Genomic DNA, 18,266 nt, shown 5'->3' on the forward strand with positions numbered 1-18,266 from the left:
TGAAGATTCATGCATGAATTAAATGTTTACATACACACCGTGCCTTTTCTTAAAATGTCTTTATTTTGCTTGTACACAGTCTCAGATTAATCAAACGAAAGGGTTGCGATGATGCTGACATTTCTGTGAGTTACAATATGATGCTTTCAATACATTTTACTACAAAAATGAACTGAGGGCGAGATAAAACGTCCAAACAAATGTGAAAAACAGATTTATGACATCTACAGTAAAAAACACCATGTGTGACGGTGATCACTCAGTGCTGGAGGGCTCCTGTGGGTCTCTGCTTACTGAGGATGAAAAAAAGACACAAACACATTCATATTTGGTCATAATTATAAAACATACAAGTGTGCAAAGTACTTAGGGTTAATGGTTTAATAAAACCCCTAACCCTGAGGCCGTGTGTCCACCACAGGGTGTTGTTCCAGCTAGTTTTAAGCATGCAATTGTGCAACCTCTGTTGAAAAAACCTCAGCTTGATCCGGAAATGTGCAGTAACTATCGACCTATCTCTAAACTGCCTTTCATCTCGAAGCTTTTGGAGAAAGTAGTGTTGTTTTCACAGCTTCAGTCTTATTTGGATTCTTTTAATATTTTGGACATGTTCCAATCTGGTTTTAGATCATTACATAGCACTGAGTCAGCTCTGCTGAGGGTCACAAATGATATCTTGCTTGCACTGGATTCAGGCTCTTGCTTTGTGCTGGTTTTGTTGGACCTGAGTGCGGCATTTGATACCATTGACCGTAGCATTCTTCGTGAACGACTAGAATGCATGGTAGGTGTCAAAGGCACTGTATTGCAATGGTTTGCTTCTTACCTCGAGAATAGGACTTTTTCTGTAAATTTAGAGAATTTTTCCTCGTTTTGTGTGGTGTGCCCCAGAGATCAATTTTGGTACCTTTATTGTTTTCCCTTTATATGCTTCCCTTGGCCCTCATTTTTCAGAAATACAACATCTCATATCACTGTTATGCAGACGATTCCCAGTTTTACCTTCCAGTAAGGCTCGACACCACTGGGTCATCTGATGTGCTATTAAAATGTGTAAATGATATCAAGAGGTGGATGGCAAACAATTTTTTTGCAGCTAAATGAGGAATAAAACAGAGGTTTTAATTCTAGGTTGTCCTGCAAACTCCTCTCCTGCTCTGGAAGCCCAGTCTCTTTCCACAAATGTACACAAACAAATCAAAAACCTTGGAGTGATCTTTGACTCTTCACTATTTTTTGATAAACAAATTAGTGCTGTTATTAGAGGAAGTTTTTTTCCATCTTCTATTCACTTGCTCTTAACTGTGCCTCGGTGTTGCTATAAATCAAAGGGCCTTTTCTGTGGCTGGGCCCAAGCTTTGGTATGGTCTCACCTATCATGTGAGGTCTGCTCCTTCGTTGGACATTTTTAAATCTTCTCTTAAATCGTATTTTTATTCTTTAGCGTTTGGAAACCTGTCAATTATTATTGTGTAGATCTGTTTTGTACTTTGGAACAATCTACATTGTGTTTAAATGTGCTTTATAAATAAATGTTGTTTTTTAAATTATTTTGTTCCGTTGTTATGCTTGTTGTCATCTGTTTACGTCATACAAGCAGAATGTGGCGGTTGGTCAGTGTTGCATTTGTCCTGTCCCTCCACCGTGATTGGATGGCTGGACACAAAGTGACAGTGATGAGCGCTGCGTTTTACCCAAAGTTGAACATTCTTCAACTCGAGGCGACAGGTAAAATAGACGCTCAGCGCCTCGTTATGCTCCTGACATTTAAAAAAAATGCAGCGCTGCCATTGAAAACAATTGGAAAAATACGCTAGCCTTGGAAGAAACACTTTGGTGGACACGCAGCCTAAGTATTAGCATCAATAATAATAATGCTTGTCTTGGCAAATAGGCATTTGCTAATGTAATAGGGGTCCTATTATGACCTTTTTTTCTTTACTAGAAAAGCTTTACATGCTTGAATGTTCAAAACATTATTTTTCCCATATTTGTAATTGTTGCAGCTCTGTGCTCTGATTAGTCAGCTGAACCCATGAACCTTTACCATAACTGCAAGTTTCAACCCATTACTAACTACCTCAACCAGGCCCCGCCCCTTATTCTGCGTATTAAAGGGTTAGTTCACCCAAAAATAAAAATTTCTGTCATTAATTACTCACCCTCATGCCATTCCACACCCGTTAGACCTTCGTTAATCTTCGGAACACAAATTAAGATATTTTAGTTGAAATCCGATGGCTTAGTGAGGCCTTCCAAATCTTCCTGAAGCAGTGTTTTGAAATCGACCATCACTATATAAGTCGTTATTTTGTTTTTTTGGCGCACCAAAAATATTCTCGTTGCTTAATAATATTAATATTGAACCACTGTACTCACATGAACTGATTTAAATATGTTTTTAGTACATTAATGGATCTTGAGAGAGGAAATGTCATTGCTCCCTATGCAGGCCTCACGGAGCCATCGGATTTCATCAAAAATATCTTAATTTGTGTTCTGAAGATGAACAAAGGTCTTACGGGTGTGGAACGACGTGAGGGTGAGTAATAAATTACATTATTCTCATTTTTGGGTGAACTGACCCTTTAATTATTTAAATGAGAAATATTGTGGTCGTTCCTGGAAGAAAACTCAAGACTACAATGGAGGCGTTTTAGGGAGTTCAGAAACACTGACACTGATATAGAGAATAACTCCTGCTGGAGGGACTTTTTCATGCTCAAACAGCAACATTAGACACTGAAGAAAGATGAAGCTGTAAAAAAGCACAATAGGACCCCTTTCAAACCCTCTATCTTCACCTAAAAACACAAATACCTTTTTCACGTGCTTTCATCCTTGCGACAAAATTGTAGCTTTTGTTTCTCCTGTAGTTCACGTATGGGTCGTCCAGCGGGACTCCCACTCCTTTATACTGGTCCCACTTGTCCCGGATGTCTCCTCCTTTGATGGGATCTTGAATGCCCTGTTCTTTAGCACCAAGACCTCCTGATCCGCTCCAGCCTGCAGGACGAACGGGACAATATTTAGCCCTGGATCAGCGAAGGGATCGGTTCATATGCAGCCTTCTGGATCACTTACCCATCTTCATGAGCATCTGATGACCCTTGTTTTCTTCACCCAGCCTGAGGTCGACGGGTATCGCGGCAGGAGCTGAACCCAACCCAGACGTGGAGCTGCGGAAAAACAGTATTTCATGTCAACGGCATGCTAAATGCATTTTGAAAAACATAAAACATAATTGCAGACAATAATGATTGAAATGAAGTCCAAGATCAAATGCGAACTGGATTTGGGTAACAAAAATAGATCCACTTACGGTGGTGTCGGACTGCGGGATTTTGCGGGCGGGCGACGCTTGTCTGGAGATCGTGACCTGGAGCGAGATCTGGAGCGGGAGCGGCTTCTGGACCTGGATCTGGAACGACTCCTGCTCCTACAGGAGAAAGTTGTAAAAACAGTTTCAACAACTTTCTGTTACTGTGGGGGAAAAAATGGTTTAAATGTCAAAGCAGATATTTTCACAATACCCGGAGCGAGATCTGGAGTAGGAGCGAGAACGGGAGCGGGATCTGGATCGGGATCTGGAGCGAGAGGATTTGGAAGACCTGGAGCTGGAGCGCGAGGTGGATCGTCCTCGACTGCGCGACCGACTGCGGGAGGGACTTCCTCGGGTGCTGCCACAAAATAAATAAATAAAATTTTAAAAATTGTTTAGGTCACACGAGCATTACAGTGATATTTTAGTATTTATATACAATTATATTTTGAATTTGGTTTTATTTTTACATTTTCAGTTTCCATTTTAATTTAATATTAGTTTTACTATTATTGTTGTTTTGTCATTTTATTAGGTTTTATTATATTTATACCAAAGTTTATTTTTATATAATTTTCAGTAACTTTTATTATAGTATAAATGTTTTGATTTAAGTTTTATTTTTAAATTTTAGGTTTTCATTTTAATTTAATATTAGTTTTTCTTATATATTCTTAATATATATTTTTTTGTAATTTTTCCAAGGTTTTTTAAAATATTTAGTTTATTTTTATTTCAGTTTTAGTAATTTTTTATACTATTATGGCATTTATAGACATTTTGAATCAGGTTTTATTTTTATATTTTCAGCTTTCATTTTAATTTTTAATTTTTAATTTTACTAATTTAATTGCAATTTTTTTTCTTTGGTTTTTAAATTTATATTTAGTTTTTATTCATTTTTATTTATTTTTATTTACTAATTTTGATGCGTTTTTAGTTTTTGTTTTTTTAGTAATGTGGTTTTCTATTGTAGTATTTTTAATTCATTTTTTTTTCAGCTTTCATTTTTAGTTTTATTAACACTATTGTGTGTTCTTGTAATTTTTTTTTAATACTTTTTTTTTCAGTTTCAGTCTTAGGAATTTTAGTACTTCAACAAATAAAATTTTTAGTTAGTTGCCGAGGCAAAAGTTTAAGATTTATATCTATTAATATTTTATTTCAGTTTTAATTCAATTAATAGTTTTAGTTTTTGTCAACGATAATACTGGTATGTGCACAGAATAGATTGAATCAGTTCATTGATGTCCCACCTGTTGCGTTTGTCTTGTTCCTTTTTCCGCCTCGCTCTCATTTTGGCCCGGAAGAACTCATACAGGCCGTTCTGTTCCCAACCCTCACTGTAAAAATGATAGATTTCATGTCAATTTAATTGAAGTAATAAATGAAAACGACCAAAAAAAAAATAAATAAAGCAGTTGTGTTTGCATCACCTGTTTCTGGGCCTGTCGTGAGATGGCGGGCTGTAAAATGCCTCCACTGCGGCCAGCAGACGGTCACTAGGGGGCATCGGCGGAGGCAGACGGATGTCTTTGGGGTCCAGAGGCTTATAGTCGTGATCTTCAAGCTATTATTAAAGAGAAAGAATCATGTTTAGGAAAAGAACTAACTAAATTCAACTTTCCTATCTGGCATCGAACGTGAAGTAACCTTAACAAGCGGCGCCATGAGTCCCGCCGGCAGGTCGAAGTAGGGCACGTTGGGGACCAGGCTGGGGTCGTCCTGACTGACGTGAGCCGGGTTCTGCCGTCGCATGTGTGGCGCCTGGCCGTTAAAGCCGTGAGGAGGTGGTCCGAATTCAGGATGCTGGTTTCCGCCCCACGGAGGAGGATCAGACATCCCTGGAGGGGGAATCCTCTGGTTCGGGTGGTGATGGGGAGGCGGGCCGATCTCTGATATGAGAAAAACATAATGTGTAACATAAGGCAAAGAATCACCTGAAAAGTTGAGGCCTACTTAAAAACCTCCTTGGAATCAAAAAATTTAAAATTCCTATTTTTTCTAGTAGTTTTCTGAATAGAAAAGTTGAATCTCACCTCCTGGGAAGTCTCCCTGCGGATAGTCGAAATGGTGGGGTGGATACGGCGGCCTTTCAAAGTGATGCCGGGGAGGAAACTCATCCTGCATGAAGCGGGGCGGGAAGCGCCCAAAATTGTGAGGCGGCGGTGGTGGCTGGTTGAACGGCGGTGGCTGCTGGTGGGGAGGGAACGGCCCGCGGAAATGTGGCGGACGCTGCATGCGGAACGGAGGCTCCCTTTGACCCCACGGCGGCGGCTGGTCCGGCTGGTTGCTCCACGGCGGCTGGTCGAACTGGCCGCTCCAGGAGGGCGGGGGCTCGTTCTGGCCGCTCCAGGGGCCTCCGGGGCCGCCGTCCCGAGGGCCGCTCCAGTTGGGATCCCGCTGCTCGTTCCACATGCCCTCGTGGCTGTTCCAGGGCGGGCAGGGGGGCGGGACTTGAGTGGGGTCAAATGGCGGCTGGAGGTGGAGACATTGCATATATTAATGCTCATAGTTGGAAGGAATGATGATATATATTGTGGTGACAATATATAGTGTCTATTGTTGGAGATTTTGCTATATAGATTAAAGATCTCTTATTTTAAAGAGTTTTTGTCACTCACAGGCTGTTGCGGGTTCCACGACGGCATGTTGTGCTGCGACTCGAACCAGCCGGGTTTAGAGGAAGGAATGTCAGGTGACGCTGAGGGGTTCGAGTCTGAGGGTCGGTTCTGAGCGCCTTCGTAATCAGCAGGTGGAGGACCGGCCAATGGAGGCTTCAGTTCTCCTGATGACATCACGGAAAAGAATGACATCACAGTTAATCAAAAGCACATAACAGCATGAACGACATCACATCAAGTCAAAAATGACATCATAATTCATCACAGTGAGTCAAGAATGATATCAGGGCAAAAAGACAAGAATTATGTCAAGTATGATGTCATAGCAAGTGAACGATGACATCATAAAAAAATGGCGACACGACAAGAACGGCTTTGTGTAGAACATGACAAGTCAACATCGTGCCATTCAAAGTCAGAATGATGTCAGAGGCCAGGAATGACGCATCATTTTCGGAATGTCAAAAACAAGCACTCAAAGTATGACATCACAAACGGCTTAGAATACAACAAGTCAGGAATGATGTCTGAAGTTTTCAAATGACCTCCCATAAAATCATCAGAGCAAATCTGTGAAATGATGTGAAATGACACGGGCAAATAAAGTACTGGTTAAAAGCTTCATAAATTTTTTTTCTTTATGTTTTTGAAAGAAGTCTTCAATCAAAATCAGAAGTCTTGATCAAAATACTGTAAAAACATGATGACGTCAAATATCCGTTTACCAGGCTGAGAGCTCATGGGCGCTTGACTCTTCACTTCGGCGTCGACAGGCGTCAGCTGACCGACAGCAGCCGCTGCTGCTGCTACTGCTGCCGTCTGCTGCTGCTTCAGATTGGTCACAAACTCCTCGTGCTGGGTCTTCAGCGCCTGGATCTGCTGCTGGAAGGCCACCTGGATGGGCTGCACCACCTGCGCATACTCCGTGATGAGAGACGCCTGGAGGAGACGCAACAGAGACGGGATGAGAAACACATCCTGAACACGTCATCTATGTTTGACAGGATGAGCTGAACCAGGGTTATTATAGCTAAAACTGAAACCATAAAAAAACATTTTTATAACTTGAAATTAAACTTTAACTGAAATAAAATATAAAAAACTTAAACATTATTTTAATTGCCAAAGAAACATTTCTCATTTTCATTTACTTGATGTACTAAAAAACCAAAACTGAAATAAAACTTTATTAATTTAAATTAAGACATCTCAAAAAACAAAAACTATTAAAAACGACAAAAGCACACAACAAAATTACTAAAGCTAACTAAAATTAAAAAGAAAACAAAAAACAATAACAACTGATTCAAACTATCAACACAAAAATATATGGATATTTATAAAAACTATTAAACATGACAAAACACTGTAACTAAAATTATAATAAAATAACAACTGATTCAAAATGGACAAAAATTACTATAACTAAAATGAAAATAGAAAATAAAAATAACGACTGATTCAAAATATCAATAAAAACTAGACATATTCTAAAAACTATTTTAAAAAATGACCCCAAAAAACACTAAAACTAAAAAAAATTATAATGAAAATAGAAATTATTAAAATAACTTAAAATATCAGTAGAAATTAGACGTTAAAAAAACGATTAAAAATGACAAAAACACAAACTAAAATAATGAATATAGAACAGAAAAATAACTGATCCAGATATCAATAAAAATTAGACGTTTAAAAAAAACTTAAAATTTACAACAAAAATACTAAAACTAATTAAAATTAAAACAGAAAATAAAAAACAACAACATTCAAAATATCAATAAAAACTATAGACTAAAAAAAAAACTTAAAAATGACAAAAAACAATTAAACTAAAACTAATTAAAATTATAATCATTTTAATTGAACAGAAAACTAACAAAAAAAAATTGGACAAGAAAAATAACAAGTAAAACCATATAGATAAAAAAAAAAAAAATACCAAAACAATAAAATTACTAAAAATGCAACTAAAATAAAGATGAAAATGGAAAATGAAATCTTCTTCAATATGACACAGAAAGTTTTAACAGTATGTCAGTGTACCTGATACTGTCCGAGGCCCAGAGCAGGACTCTGAAGCTGCTGAATAGTGATGTCGTCAAAGTATCCGTTCTTCTCCCAGAGCTGCAGTAGCTAAAAACAAAAGCAGCTTTTCGTCAAACTGACACCATCTTTACACAATCACATCTACCTAAAGTCAATGCGCACAGCAAAACTGACATTCATGGCATGACTTTCTGCTGAAAACTGTGAACAAACACATGGGTCTGATGTTGTGGCGACCGTACCCGTGTGATTTTCTGCTGCTTGTCTTCCTCCACAGCCAGGAAGCTAGTGCAGTAAATGGGGACCACGACCTTCTGTAGAGCCGCCAATAGATCCTTCTGATTTTTCCTCTGACTGTGTGGAGAAATCAAGAGTTTCACAATAAAAACACAGCGAGTGTAAAGACAACATTCGCTCCATTTTTATGCTTTCCCAATTGTCAAAACTGAATATAATAACACTATTTTCTTTTAAACTTTTTAGTTTGTAAAAAAGAACTTCACAAAATAAAGATTAAGTAAAAATAAAGCATCAAATTAAATTAAAATTACGCAAACTCATCATAATTACGCTTTTATAATCAAAATGACCCCTGACTTTCTTTATCGTTACCTAAAGCTAAAACTATTAAAATGTATTTAAATCGAAATAAAGTAAACGTTAACTGAAATAAAATAAAAATAAATTTTTTTATTATACATTTATTTTATAATTATTTATTTCTAAGGCAACGTCTCAATTTTTTATTGTGAAGTACTAAAATTACTTAAAACTAAAATTTAAATAAATTAATATAACTAAATAAAAAACTAACAAACAAAAACAAAAATACACAAAAACTAAAAGTTAAAAGGAAAATATAAAACTAACTCAAACGATAGTGTATTAATAGTTTAAATGTTTCCAATTGAAATGTTTCATTTCTGGGATTTTTGGGAAAAAAAACGCTAAGAAAAACAGACTGCAGCAACTTCCATTTTTATTACAGACATTTTGCTCTAATTTACCAGGAAGTGACTATTTTGTTCTCTTGAACACGCCGGATAGAAACGCTGCTTTATTTGCAAATGTTTTATACGATATTCCAATTTTGCACACAAGTTAAATTCGCAACTTTGGATGGAAACAGCTATTGATACTATTCAAATGCATTATATCGTGACGTAGCACAGTTGTGCGTCTCACCAGTGATGCAGGACGTCGTTGGTGAGATAGATGAGATGCAGGCGGAGCTCGAAGTGCGCCCCGTCTGCGGTGATGCGGTTTCGGAGATGTGAAGCCATCAGTTCGCAGTGCTGCGGGGTCTTGGCGTTGCCAAACATCCAGTTCTTTCCAGCCTGAGACAGAGAAATAACCCAAAAGTAACTTAACTGACAGACATATCAGCGGTGAGCGAGGCGTGAGATTTCGGGGCTCGTACCGAGATGGCGTCTTTGGTGCAGGTGTCTATGATGGGCTGAAGGAGGTTGTCCAACTCGTTCATGTCCAGCTGCGTCTCCACCAGCAGCTTCTGCGTCTGCTGCTCCATCGCCAGAGAGATGGCGGCCGTCACCTGCTCCTGAAAGCCCAAACACACCAGTTACAACACACCGCTTTCAACTAAAAACAGAAAACTTTTTAGGCGTTTTGGCTGTTCTTTACACAACAATGGTTGTTTGGGGCCCTGAAAATGAAAACTTTTGAAAACGGGTTTCAAAGCGCAAGTTTTTGATACCGTTATCTTCTCTGTGTAAACTACAAAAACGTGAATTTGTGAAAACAATGACGTCATATGCGTCACGCGTGAGTTATTAGGAGCGCAGTGTTTCATTACAAAGTGACATTGCCATCTACTGGCCTGGCAGCAGAATAGTGTTTTCAGTCGTTTTCACGAATCCGTGTGAATGAGGATCATTTCTACAATGTCGTCTGTACACACAAAAACGCAAAGGAAAAACTTTTGTACATTGTTGATGTGTAAATATACCCTGAGTTAACATAACATATTATAATTCAACAGTTTGGGCTGGGTATTTTTTTTTTTTTTTTTTTAAATAATACTTTTAATGAGCAAGAATGCATTAACTTGATCAAAGGTGACATTACAATCATTTATAATATTACAACTAGGGTTGCAAAATTCCGGGAATTTTCAAAGCTGGAAACTTTCCATGGGAATTAACGGGAATAAATGAGAATTAACGGGAATATATGGGAATTAACGGGAATATATGGGAATTAATGGGAATAAACAGGGAATTTGCAAAATTGCAGGTTAGCCTATAACAGGGTACTTAAATGTAGTTGAAAAAAACATCTTGCACCATATTTAATGCAATTTTAGTTTAATTTTTTACCATTCACATTCCTCACACGGCAGGGCTATTGAGGCCACACCCCCTGCATGTACTGTGCTTCCCCCAGTCCATAACATGCACATTTGATCAAAAATACAGAAAAAAATTGTAATACTGTGAAACATAACTACAATTTAAAATAATGGTATAATAATTGATATACATAAAAATATAATTTATTTCTGTGATCAAAGCTGAATTTTTAGCATCATTTCTCCATCCTTCAGTGTCACATGATCCTTCAGATATCATTCTAACATGCCAACACAACTGTTTCCAACAATGATAATAACAAATAAGTATCAAATCAGCTAAATTAGACTGATTTCTGAAGGATCATGTGACACTGAAATAAATAACACATAACAATTGCTGCAATAAAAATATATTTACATATTTACTAAATTAAAATTAATTAAATGCAAAAAATAAATAACTGTTATTTCACGTTATGACCAGTGGCGGCTGGTGCAAAAAATATTTGGGGGGCACAAAAAAAAAAAAAAAAAAACAATTTAGAAATGCAGGAATGAATAGGCTAATTGTTAAATAACCATTTAACAAGTGATATAATAATGTATCTATCTAAAACATGGAAAATTCAGTATTTAAAGCATGCCATAGGGCTGAGATCTAAATAAATAAATAAATCTGTATTTAATTAAAAAAAACAATTTTATTTAAGATCCTGCCCAATATTGTCCTAGAAACAATGTTCATATTGAAGGCTATAAAAACAAACATGAATGTAATTGTGTAGTATATGCTATAAATTAGTGCAAAAAAAGGGGTCAAATCACATTAGGCCTAGGCTACATTCTAAAATTGTACCTTTACAATCTAAAAACAAAATGTTTTTTGAAGCAGAAATTAAATACAATAAACTAAAAATGAAAATAAATAAAAACAAAAGAACAGACTAATAATTATTATTATTTTGATTACCCTACAATAGTCACTTTACACAGTTACTGCTATCGTACAAATACACTTAGTTGTAGGTTCGAAATTCTACATAATTATGTTCGTCAACAAATATTTTGAGCAAAATGTATTTTACTCAGATTGAACTCCGTCTGTTCGGCGCGCGGCGGCGCTCGTTCACGGAAGTTTGTGCTTGCTGAAGGCTCGTCCACGCCTGACTGCAAAATGGAAATATTTTCTCGACTTTCTAACTTTTATAGATGGAGAATATGTCTGTGAAAGTCATGAGTCCGCCATTGTCACATAACATTAATTAAAAATCGCGCCACTACTGGCCAAGCCCTCATTTGAGCAGTATGGGGGCGACAAAAAAATCGCCCATTGCGGATAAGAATTGAGGACGCTGATTGGCTAAATTTTATGTCACATCTTGAATATATTTATATATTGAATAGGCATTTGACTAAATTCTACAAAGACCCACCTCCTTTGGGCGATTTCTCGATTGCCCCTCAGCTGAAATTGAGTGGTGCACACAGAGAGGACATATGGTGATTGTGAAAAAAAAATATTTTCCACAGATGATTTTCTAATATATTACATCATACAAATATACATTTAAATAATTTATATGATTATAATTTTGCGTGTGTGGTTCAGGGAGGGCGGCGCCCTAGCGCCCTCTATTGGCCAGCCGCCACTGGTTATGACCAAACAAAATGTTTATATTTGTTTTTATATGATACATTTTATATAAATATTATAAATCTGTATAAATTTCCCAAAATTTCCAATTAATTCCCATAAATTCCTGTCAAGTTTCCAAATTGGAATATTTCCAAAATTCCCCAGGTTAAGTTCCCGTGGAAAGTTTCCGGAAATTTACCGGAAACTTTCCGCCCCTTTGCAACCCTAATTACAACATATTTGTATTTCAAATAAATGCTGTTCTTTAAACTTTCTATTTATTAAACATTCCTGAAAAATATGCATCACGATTTTCGCAGAAATATGAAGCAGCACAGCTGTTTCCATCATTGATGATAATGCTTCTTGAGCAACAAATACCATATTTATTTATGTATTCATTTAAAGCCATATCAGAAAAGGCAATATGCATAGCAAACTAAAGAGTAATAAAACTTTAATCATAATAACAATATTTCAATTCATTGTATATAATAATTCAATATTATCTCTACAAACAAACAAAACAATAAAACAACAATAACAGTTACATAAAATCTTTCAATTTGATATTTTATAAAAAATTCTGGGTCACACTTTATATTAGGGTCCAATTCTCACTATCAAATGAAGTATTAATTATGACTTTTGCCTCAATAAACTCCTAATTACTGTTTATTAAAAGTTAGTAAGGTAAGGGATGTAGAATATAGTCATGCAGAATAAATCATTAATATATGCTTTATAATTAATACTAATAAACAGCCAATTTTTATTTTTTTAATCTTTATTTAACCTCATTTAAAACAGGAGAGTCTAATAAAATATGCTTCAGAGTCAAAAAAGTCTAACAAAAATTCAAATCATCATATTAGAATGATTTCTGAAGGATCATGTGACACTGAAGACTGGAGTAATGATGCTGAAAATTCAGCTTTGATCACAGAAATAAATTACATTTTAGAATATATATTTAAATAGAAAACAGCTATTTTAAATTACAATAATATTTCACAATTTCACTGTATTTTTATCTAACAAATGCCTCATTGGTGAGCAGAAGAGACTTCTTTCAAAAATATCATCCATTCTCACAACCCCAAATTTTGAATGGTACATAATCTGTGTGTGTGTGTGTGTGTGTGTGTGTGTGTGTGTGTGTGTGTGTGTGTGTGTGTGTGTGTGTGTGTGTGTGTGTGTTCTAGCACGTACCTGTCTGAGGCTGAGCAGGTGTTGCTCCTGCTGCTGTAGGTTCCACTGGCTCTGCTGGATGAGCTCCTCCACTGACGGCGTCGTGGGCGGGATCGGCGGAGGTGCGAGCATCGTCAACGCCGAGGGAACATCAGCGACCTCTTTACCCGGAGGCTTACAGAGCACTGCAAAAATCACAAGAACACGCAGACGCAAAAAAACATGACTCCTACTGTACGCCATGACAAACCTCTCGTCGGCCACTACGTCCAAATCTGATGGATGCGGGCCAACGGAAACACTGGGAAGTGCGACTAAAAGAAGCGTGACTCTCTTTTGAATGGGCGTTCCCAGCACAAAGCCATTCAGATCAGAGAAGCATGCAGAAAATCACTCATGCTGGTTTGTCGCCCTCTGATTTTTCCATGTCTGGAGAGAGTCGCATGAAAAACTCGAACAAACGGAAGACGAAAACATTTTAAGCCAAGGAAAGCATGAGGATATGACATACTAGATCGACTTTAAGAAAATGAGGGGGGAAAAGAAACCAAGAACCCAAAGAGAAAAACTGCTTGCGGCTTTCTTAAAAGCGAAGTTTGAATTAAGATTTATCCAGAATATTAAACAAAAGTAAAAGCAAGCTGCACAATTTTATATGTCATGTATGTAGCAAAAACAGTGCAGGAAAGTTATGTGCTTAACTTTAACACTTGGTTCAAATCCCTAGATATGAGAAACAGTAACAGCAATGCTTGGCAAACACCACCACAAGTGTTTTGCAGCTGTTTCATCTCATTATACAGCTTGAGAATACGTAAGCCATAACATAATTTAACAAATGAAATATACAAAACATTTCAAGCACTGATGATGCAGAAGAACTCCATGAACACCAGGCAAAATGAAACATTTCTGATCATCGGTCTAATAAATACCTTCCATTTTATATTCATCATCATGACTGCCAGAATCTATAAAGGAGAGAAGCACACCTTAAAGACGAATATATATATATAAACACAATACAACAGGCAAATCTAGCTGTTCATTTCCATCACAAATGCCCTGTGTTAGTAGCAGGCTTATTTAACTATTTAAAACACTTGTTCATTGAAACATAAACATTACTTGAAACTAAAATGACAACTGAAAACATAAAAACAAAAGCTATTTTAAAATATGAATAAAAAATATAATAGTAGACTATATAAATGACACTGGTTAGTGACTCATTCTCTGCAGCGGTGCATTCACGTACGCTGCTGCTGTTCGATGGCCAGTTTGTATTTGTAGTAGCCGAAATATTCCCCTCCGAACAGAAACGAGAACTTGGGGTTGTCCTTCTGCTTCTCCATGGTCATCTTCTCAAACTCGGGTCCATTTCGGGCGACAAACTGGGCCAGTTTGTCAATAACATTTCGTAGCTCTTGATCTGAGGGGGAAAATCAGAGAGAAGCGATAAAACACAATATACCTGTGGTACCTTCATATAAATATCTCTGAATTCGGCTCGATAGTTCTTTGACTTTCGCTTATCATATAACTCGTCTGTAGATCTGTATTTACTACATCAGCCAAGAAATACCTTGTTGAAACCACTGTTTTACCCGTGTTTGATATAGAAATGCACGTAAAGGTGTTCTGGAACAATTAGATGTGTTGTATCATGCAGCAATTAGACTGATTACTAATGCACCTTATAGAACGCATCTTTGTGAATTATATTCTTCTTTAAACTGGACATCATTGCATACAAGACGGTAAATACACTGGCATATCTTCATTTATAAAGCTTTGCTAGGGTTACTACCAAATTATCTTCAAAAATTACTGCAACTTCAAACTAATACATATGCAGCTAGATCATCTAATTATATCTCTAACTATCCCTAGAAAGAAAACTACTCATGGTCGTTCCGCTTTTGTATTTGTATTGAAATTATTTTGTATTCTTATTTGGTATTGAAATTAGAGACATATGTTTCAGTTTGTGCATTTAAAAAATTATTAACGAGTGCTTTTATTACAACTTGTAAATGTTTTAACTGATTTTTTTATTTTATTTTTTCTTATATTGTAATGTATAGTTGTATGTGTTTCAGGAAACCTTTACTCTCCTGCCAGGCTGTTATTGAAAATAAGAACTTGTTCTTAATGACTTGCCTGGTTAAATGAAAAGAAATTAAATATACAAAATAATATTTTTTAAATAAAATATTTTATCTAATATTATTTTTAATTAATATGAAGGATTATTTAAATAATTATTTTAATTTATTTTTAAATATCAAAATTTGTGATCTCTTTCAAACAATGAACCTCTCATTTCCTATCATATCTTTTGAGTGTCTACAGTTTTACTACAGTAAACAAGCGTCTACAGTTTTCCTACAGTGAACGAGCATCTACAGTTTTACTACAGTAAACGAGCGTCTACAGTTTTACTACAGTAAAGGAGTGTCTACAGTTTTACTACAGTAAACAAGCGTCTACAGTTTTCCTACAGTGAACGAGCATCTACAGTTTTACTACAGTAAACGAGCGTCTACAGTTTTACTACAGTAAACGAGCGTCTACAGTTTTACTACAGTAAACGAGTGTCTACAGTTTTACTACAGTAAACGAGCGTCTACAGTTTTACAACAGTAAACGAGCGTCTACAGTTTTGCTACAGTAAACGAGCGTCTACAGTTTTACTACAGTAAACGAGCGTCTACAGTTTGGCTACAGTGAACGAGCATCTACAGTTTTGCTACAGTAAACGTGCGTCTACAGTTTTACTACAGTAAACGAGCGTCTACAGTTTTACTACAGTAAACGAGTCTACAGTTTTACCACAGTAAACGAGCGTCTACAGTTTTGCTACAACAAACGAGCATTTACAGTTTTGCTACAGTAAACGAGCATCTACATTAAATGAGCGTCTACAGTTTTACTACAGTAAACGAGTCTACAGTTTTACTACAGTAAACGAGCGTCTACAGTTTTACTACAGTAAACGAGCGTCTACAGTAAATGAGCGTCTACAGTTTTACTACAGTAAACGAGCGTCTACAGTTTTACTACAGTAAACGAGTCTACAGTTTTACTACAGTAAACGAGCGTCTACAGTAAACGAGCGTCTACAGTTTTACTACAGTAAACGAGTCTACAGTTTTACCACAGTAAACGAGCGTCTACAGTTTTGCTACAACAAACGAGCATTTACAGTTTTGCTACAGTAAACGAGCATCTACATTAAATGAGCGTCTACAGTTTTACTACAGTAAACGAGTCTACAGTTTTACTACAGTAAACGAGCGTCTACAGTTTTACTACAGTAAACGAGCGTCTACAGTAAATGAGCGTCTACAGTTTTACTACAGTAAACGAGTCTACAGTTTTGCTACAATAAACAAGCGTCTACAGTTTTACTACAGTAAACGAGCGTCTACAGTAAATGAGCGTCTACAGTTTTACTACAGTAAACGAGTCTACAGTTTTACTACAGTAAACGAGTCTACAGTTTTACCACAGTAAACGAGCGTCTACAGTTTTGCTACAGTAAACGAGCATCTACAGTTTTACTACAGTAAACGAGCATCTACAGTAAACGAGCGTCTACAGTTTTACTACAGTAAACGAGTCTACAGTTTTACTACAGTAAACGAGCGTCTACAGTTTTACTACAGTAAACGAGTCTACAGTTTTACCACAGTAAACAAGCGTCTAGTTTTGCTACAATAAACGAGTGTCTACAGTTTTACTACACTAAACGAGCGTCTACAGTTTTACTACAGTAAACGAGCGTCTACAGTAAATGAGTGTCTACAGTTTTACTACAGTAAACGAGCGTCTACAGTTTTACTACAGTAAACAAGAGTCTACAGTTTTACTACAGTAAACGAGCGTCTACAGTAAATGAGCGTCTACAGTTTTACTACAGTAAACGAGTCTACAGTTTTACTACAGTAAAGGAGTGTCTACAGTTTTACTATAGTAAACATGCCATTTTGACTTGGTCAGCAACTTACTGTAAAAGCTTCATACAAAACTAGTCAATCAGAAAACGCCAAGCGATTTAGCTACTTCATTTGCGAGCCTACCCACACAAGTCAGTCAATATAAACTAAGCAGCAGGTACATGTTGATTTTATGTGTTAAAAGTGTGTTTATGAGTGTAGTTTTGATAATAATGTCAGTTAATTCGCGCTCGCGCTGCAGTTCACTCAATCACGCGCGCGAACGCACTGTTACCTTCTGGCGGCGTGGAAATATCCATCTTTCTCAAGATTACGACCAGGAATAAGACCAGGAATTCATTTATAACACATGACCCTGAGGCGCGAAACAAAATAACTCGTTTTTAAACAGGTGCGACCATCGGCATTGGGTTTGTTGTGTTGAAGCGACGGGAAACAGAATCCTGACGACTTCCTCCGGCGCGAGACATGCGCGTGCGCGCTGGCGACGTTCAGGAGAGCCGTGACGTCACAGCGTCGCCTGCCGTCGGGAGGCCGTTACTTACGACACTTCACTCAGAGGTTTAGTTTTTGAGTTTTTGATGCTGACTGAGTTCTGTAGGCAGGGGCGTAGTTTGCGGGGGGGATGGGGGGGAGGTAACCCCCCAAAATTCAAATCCATCAGTTACAACCCCCCCAATATTTCAACATGAAAATCACAGTAGATCTATACTAACATATGTATAATTCATTTATTTTGTAACAATAATTTTGTTTCTAATCGAATATGAGTTTGTCATAATAAATTAGTCAAAAAAGTACCCCCCTTCCATTGAACCGATTGGTAACGCCCAACCAATGCGCGTTGCACTTTCACCAAAACAACGCGAGTGGAGCTCTGTTTGAATGGAGAGCACCAAAAAATGAAGAGAACCGTTGCCCAGCCGACTATATTAAACTTCTGTTCAAAGAGGGACGTTAAAAAGAATAAAGCATGTACTGAGAAGGAGGTATGAAAACATTGTAATAGCTAGGTACACTCCACATATATAACCACTGTAACCAGTTACCAAAACAGCTGTCTGTTTTGTTACTTCATTTTTCAATAGTGTCTTATCAATGACAAAAGTATTCACATCGGTGTTTGTTTTCTTACTTAATCTGACTTTTGAACGAATTGGCTTGAATGAAC

At 37.0% G+C, this 18,266-nt stretch overlaps 1 protein-coding gene across 2 annotated transcripts; it reads right to left on the reverse strand.

Annotated features, from left to right (window-relative positions):
* Window positions 1-40: 40 nt before the first annotated feature.
* On the reverse strand, window positions 41-17,617 carry LOC125263328 (calcium homeostasis endoplasmic reticulum protein). Of its 2 annotated transcripts, XM_048182320.1 has the most exons (19): window positions 17,370-17,616; window positions 14,392-14,565; window positions 14,069-14,104; window positions 13,155-13,318; window positions 9,416-9,553; window positions 9,181-9,332; window positions 8,238-8,349; window positions 7,993-8,082; window positions 6,672-6,885; window positions 5,947-6,110; window positions 5,362-5,800; window positions 4,976-5,217; window positions 4,759-4,892; window positions 4,579-4,665; window positions 3,534-3,680; window positions 3,323-3,439; window positions 3,085-3,179; window positions 2,821-3,006; window positions 41-293 (listed from the first exon to the last, which is right to left on the reverse strand). In XM_048182320.1, exons 1-19 carry the CDS (start codon window positions 17,392-17,394, stop codon window positions 256-258), a joined length of 2,754 nt encoding a protein of 917 aa, XP_048038277.1. In that variant the 5' UTR covers window positions 17,395-17,616; the 3' UTR covers window positions 41-255. The 2 variants fall into 2 exon arrangements, with proteins under 2 accessions (XP_048038277.1, XP_048038278.1); XM_048182321.1 differs by lacking the exon at window positions 14,069-14,104 and having other exon boundaries at window positions 17,370-17,617.
* Between the last annotated feature and the right edge of the window lie 649 nt (window positions 17,618-18,266).

Source organism: Megalobrama amblycephala, linkage group LG2 (genome assembly GCF_018812025.1).
Source record: "Megalobrama amblycephala isolate DHTTF-2021 linkage group LG2, ASM1881202v1, whole genome shotgun sequence".
Lineage (NCBI taxonomy): Eukaryota > Metazoa > Chordata > Actinopteri > Cypriniformes > Xenocyprididae > Megalobrama > Megalobrama amblycephala.

Excerpts from the sequence above, each read along its gene's own strand:
- LOC125263328 (XM_048182320.1), bottom strand. The coding sequence starts at position 17,394 with ATGGATATTTCCACGCCGCCAGAAG. Across the intron at positions 13,319-14,068 it reads TGATGAATATAAAATGGAAG|TGCTCTGTAAGCCTCCGGGT; the intron begins GTATTTATTAGA and ends TGATTTTTGCAG. Across the intron at positions 294-2,820 it reads GATGAAAGCACGTGAAAAAG|TAAGCAGAGACCCACAGGAG; the intron begins GTATTTGTGTTT and ends TTTCATCCTCAG.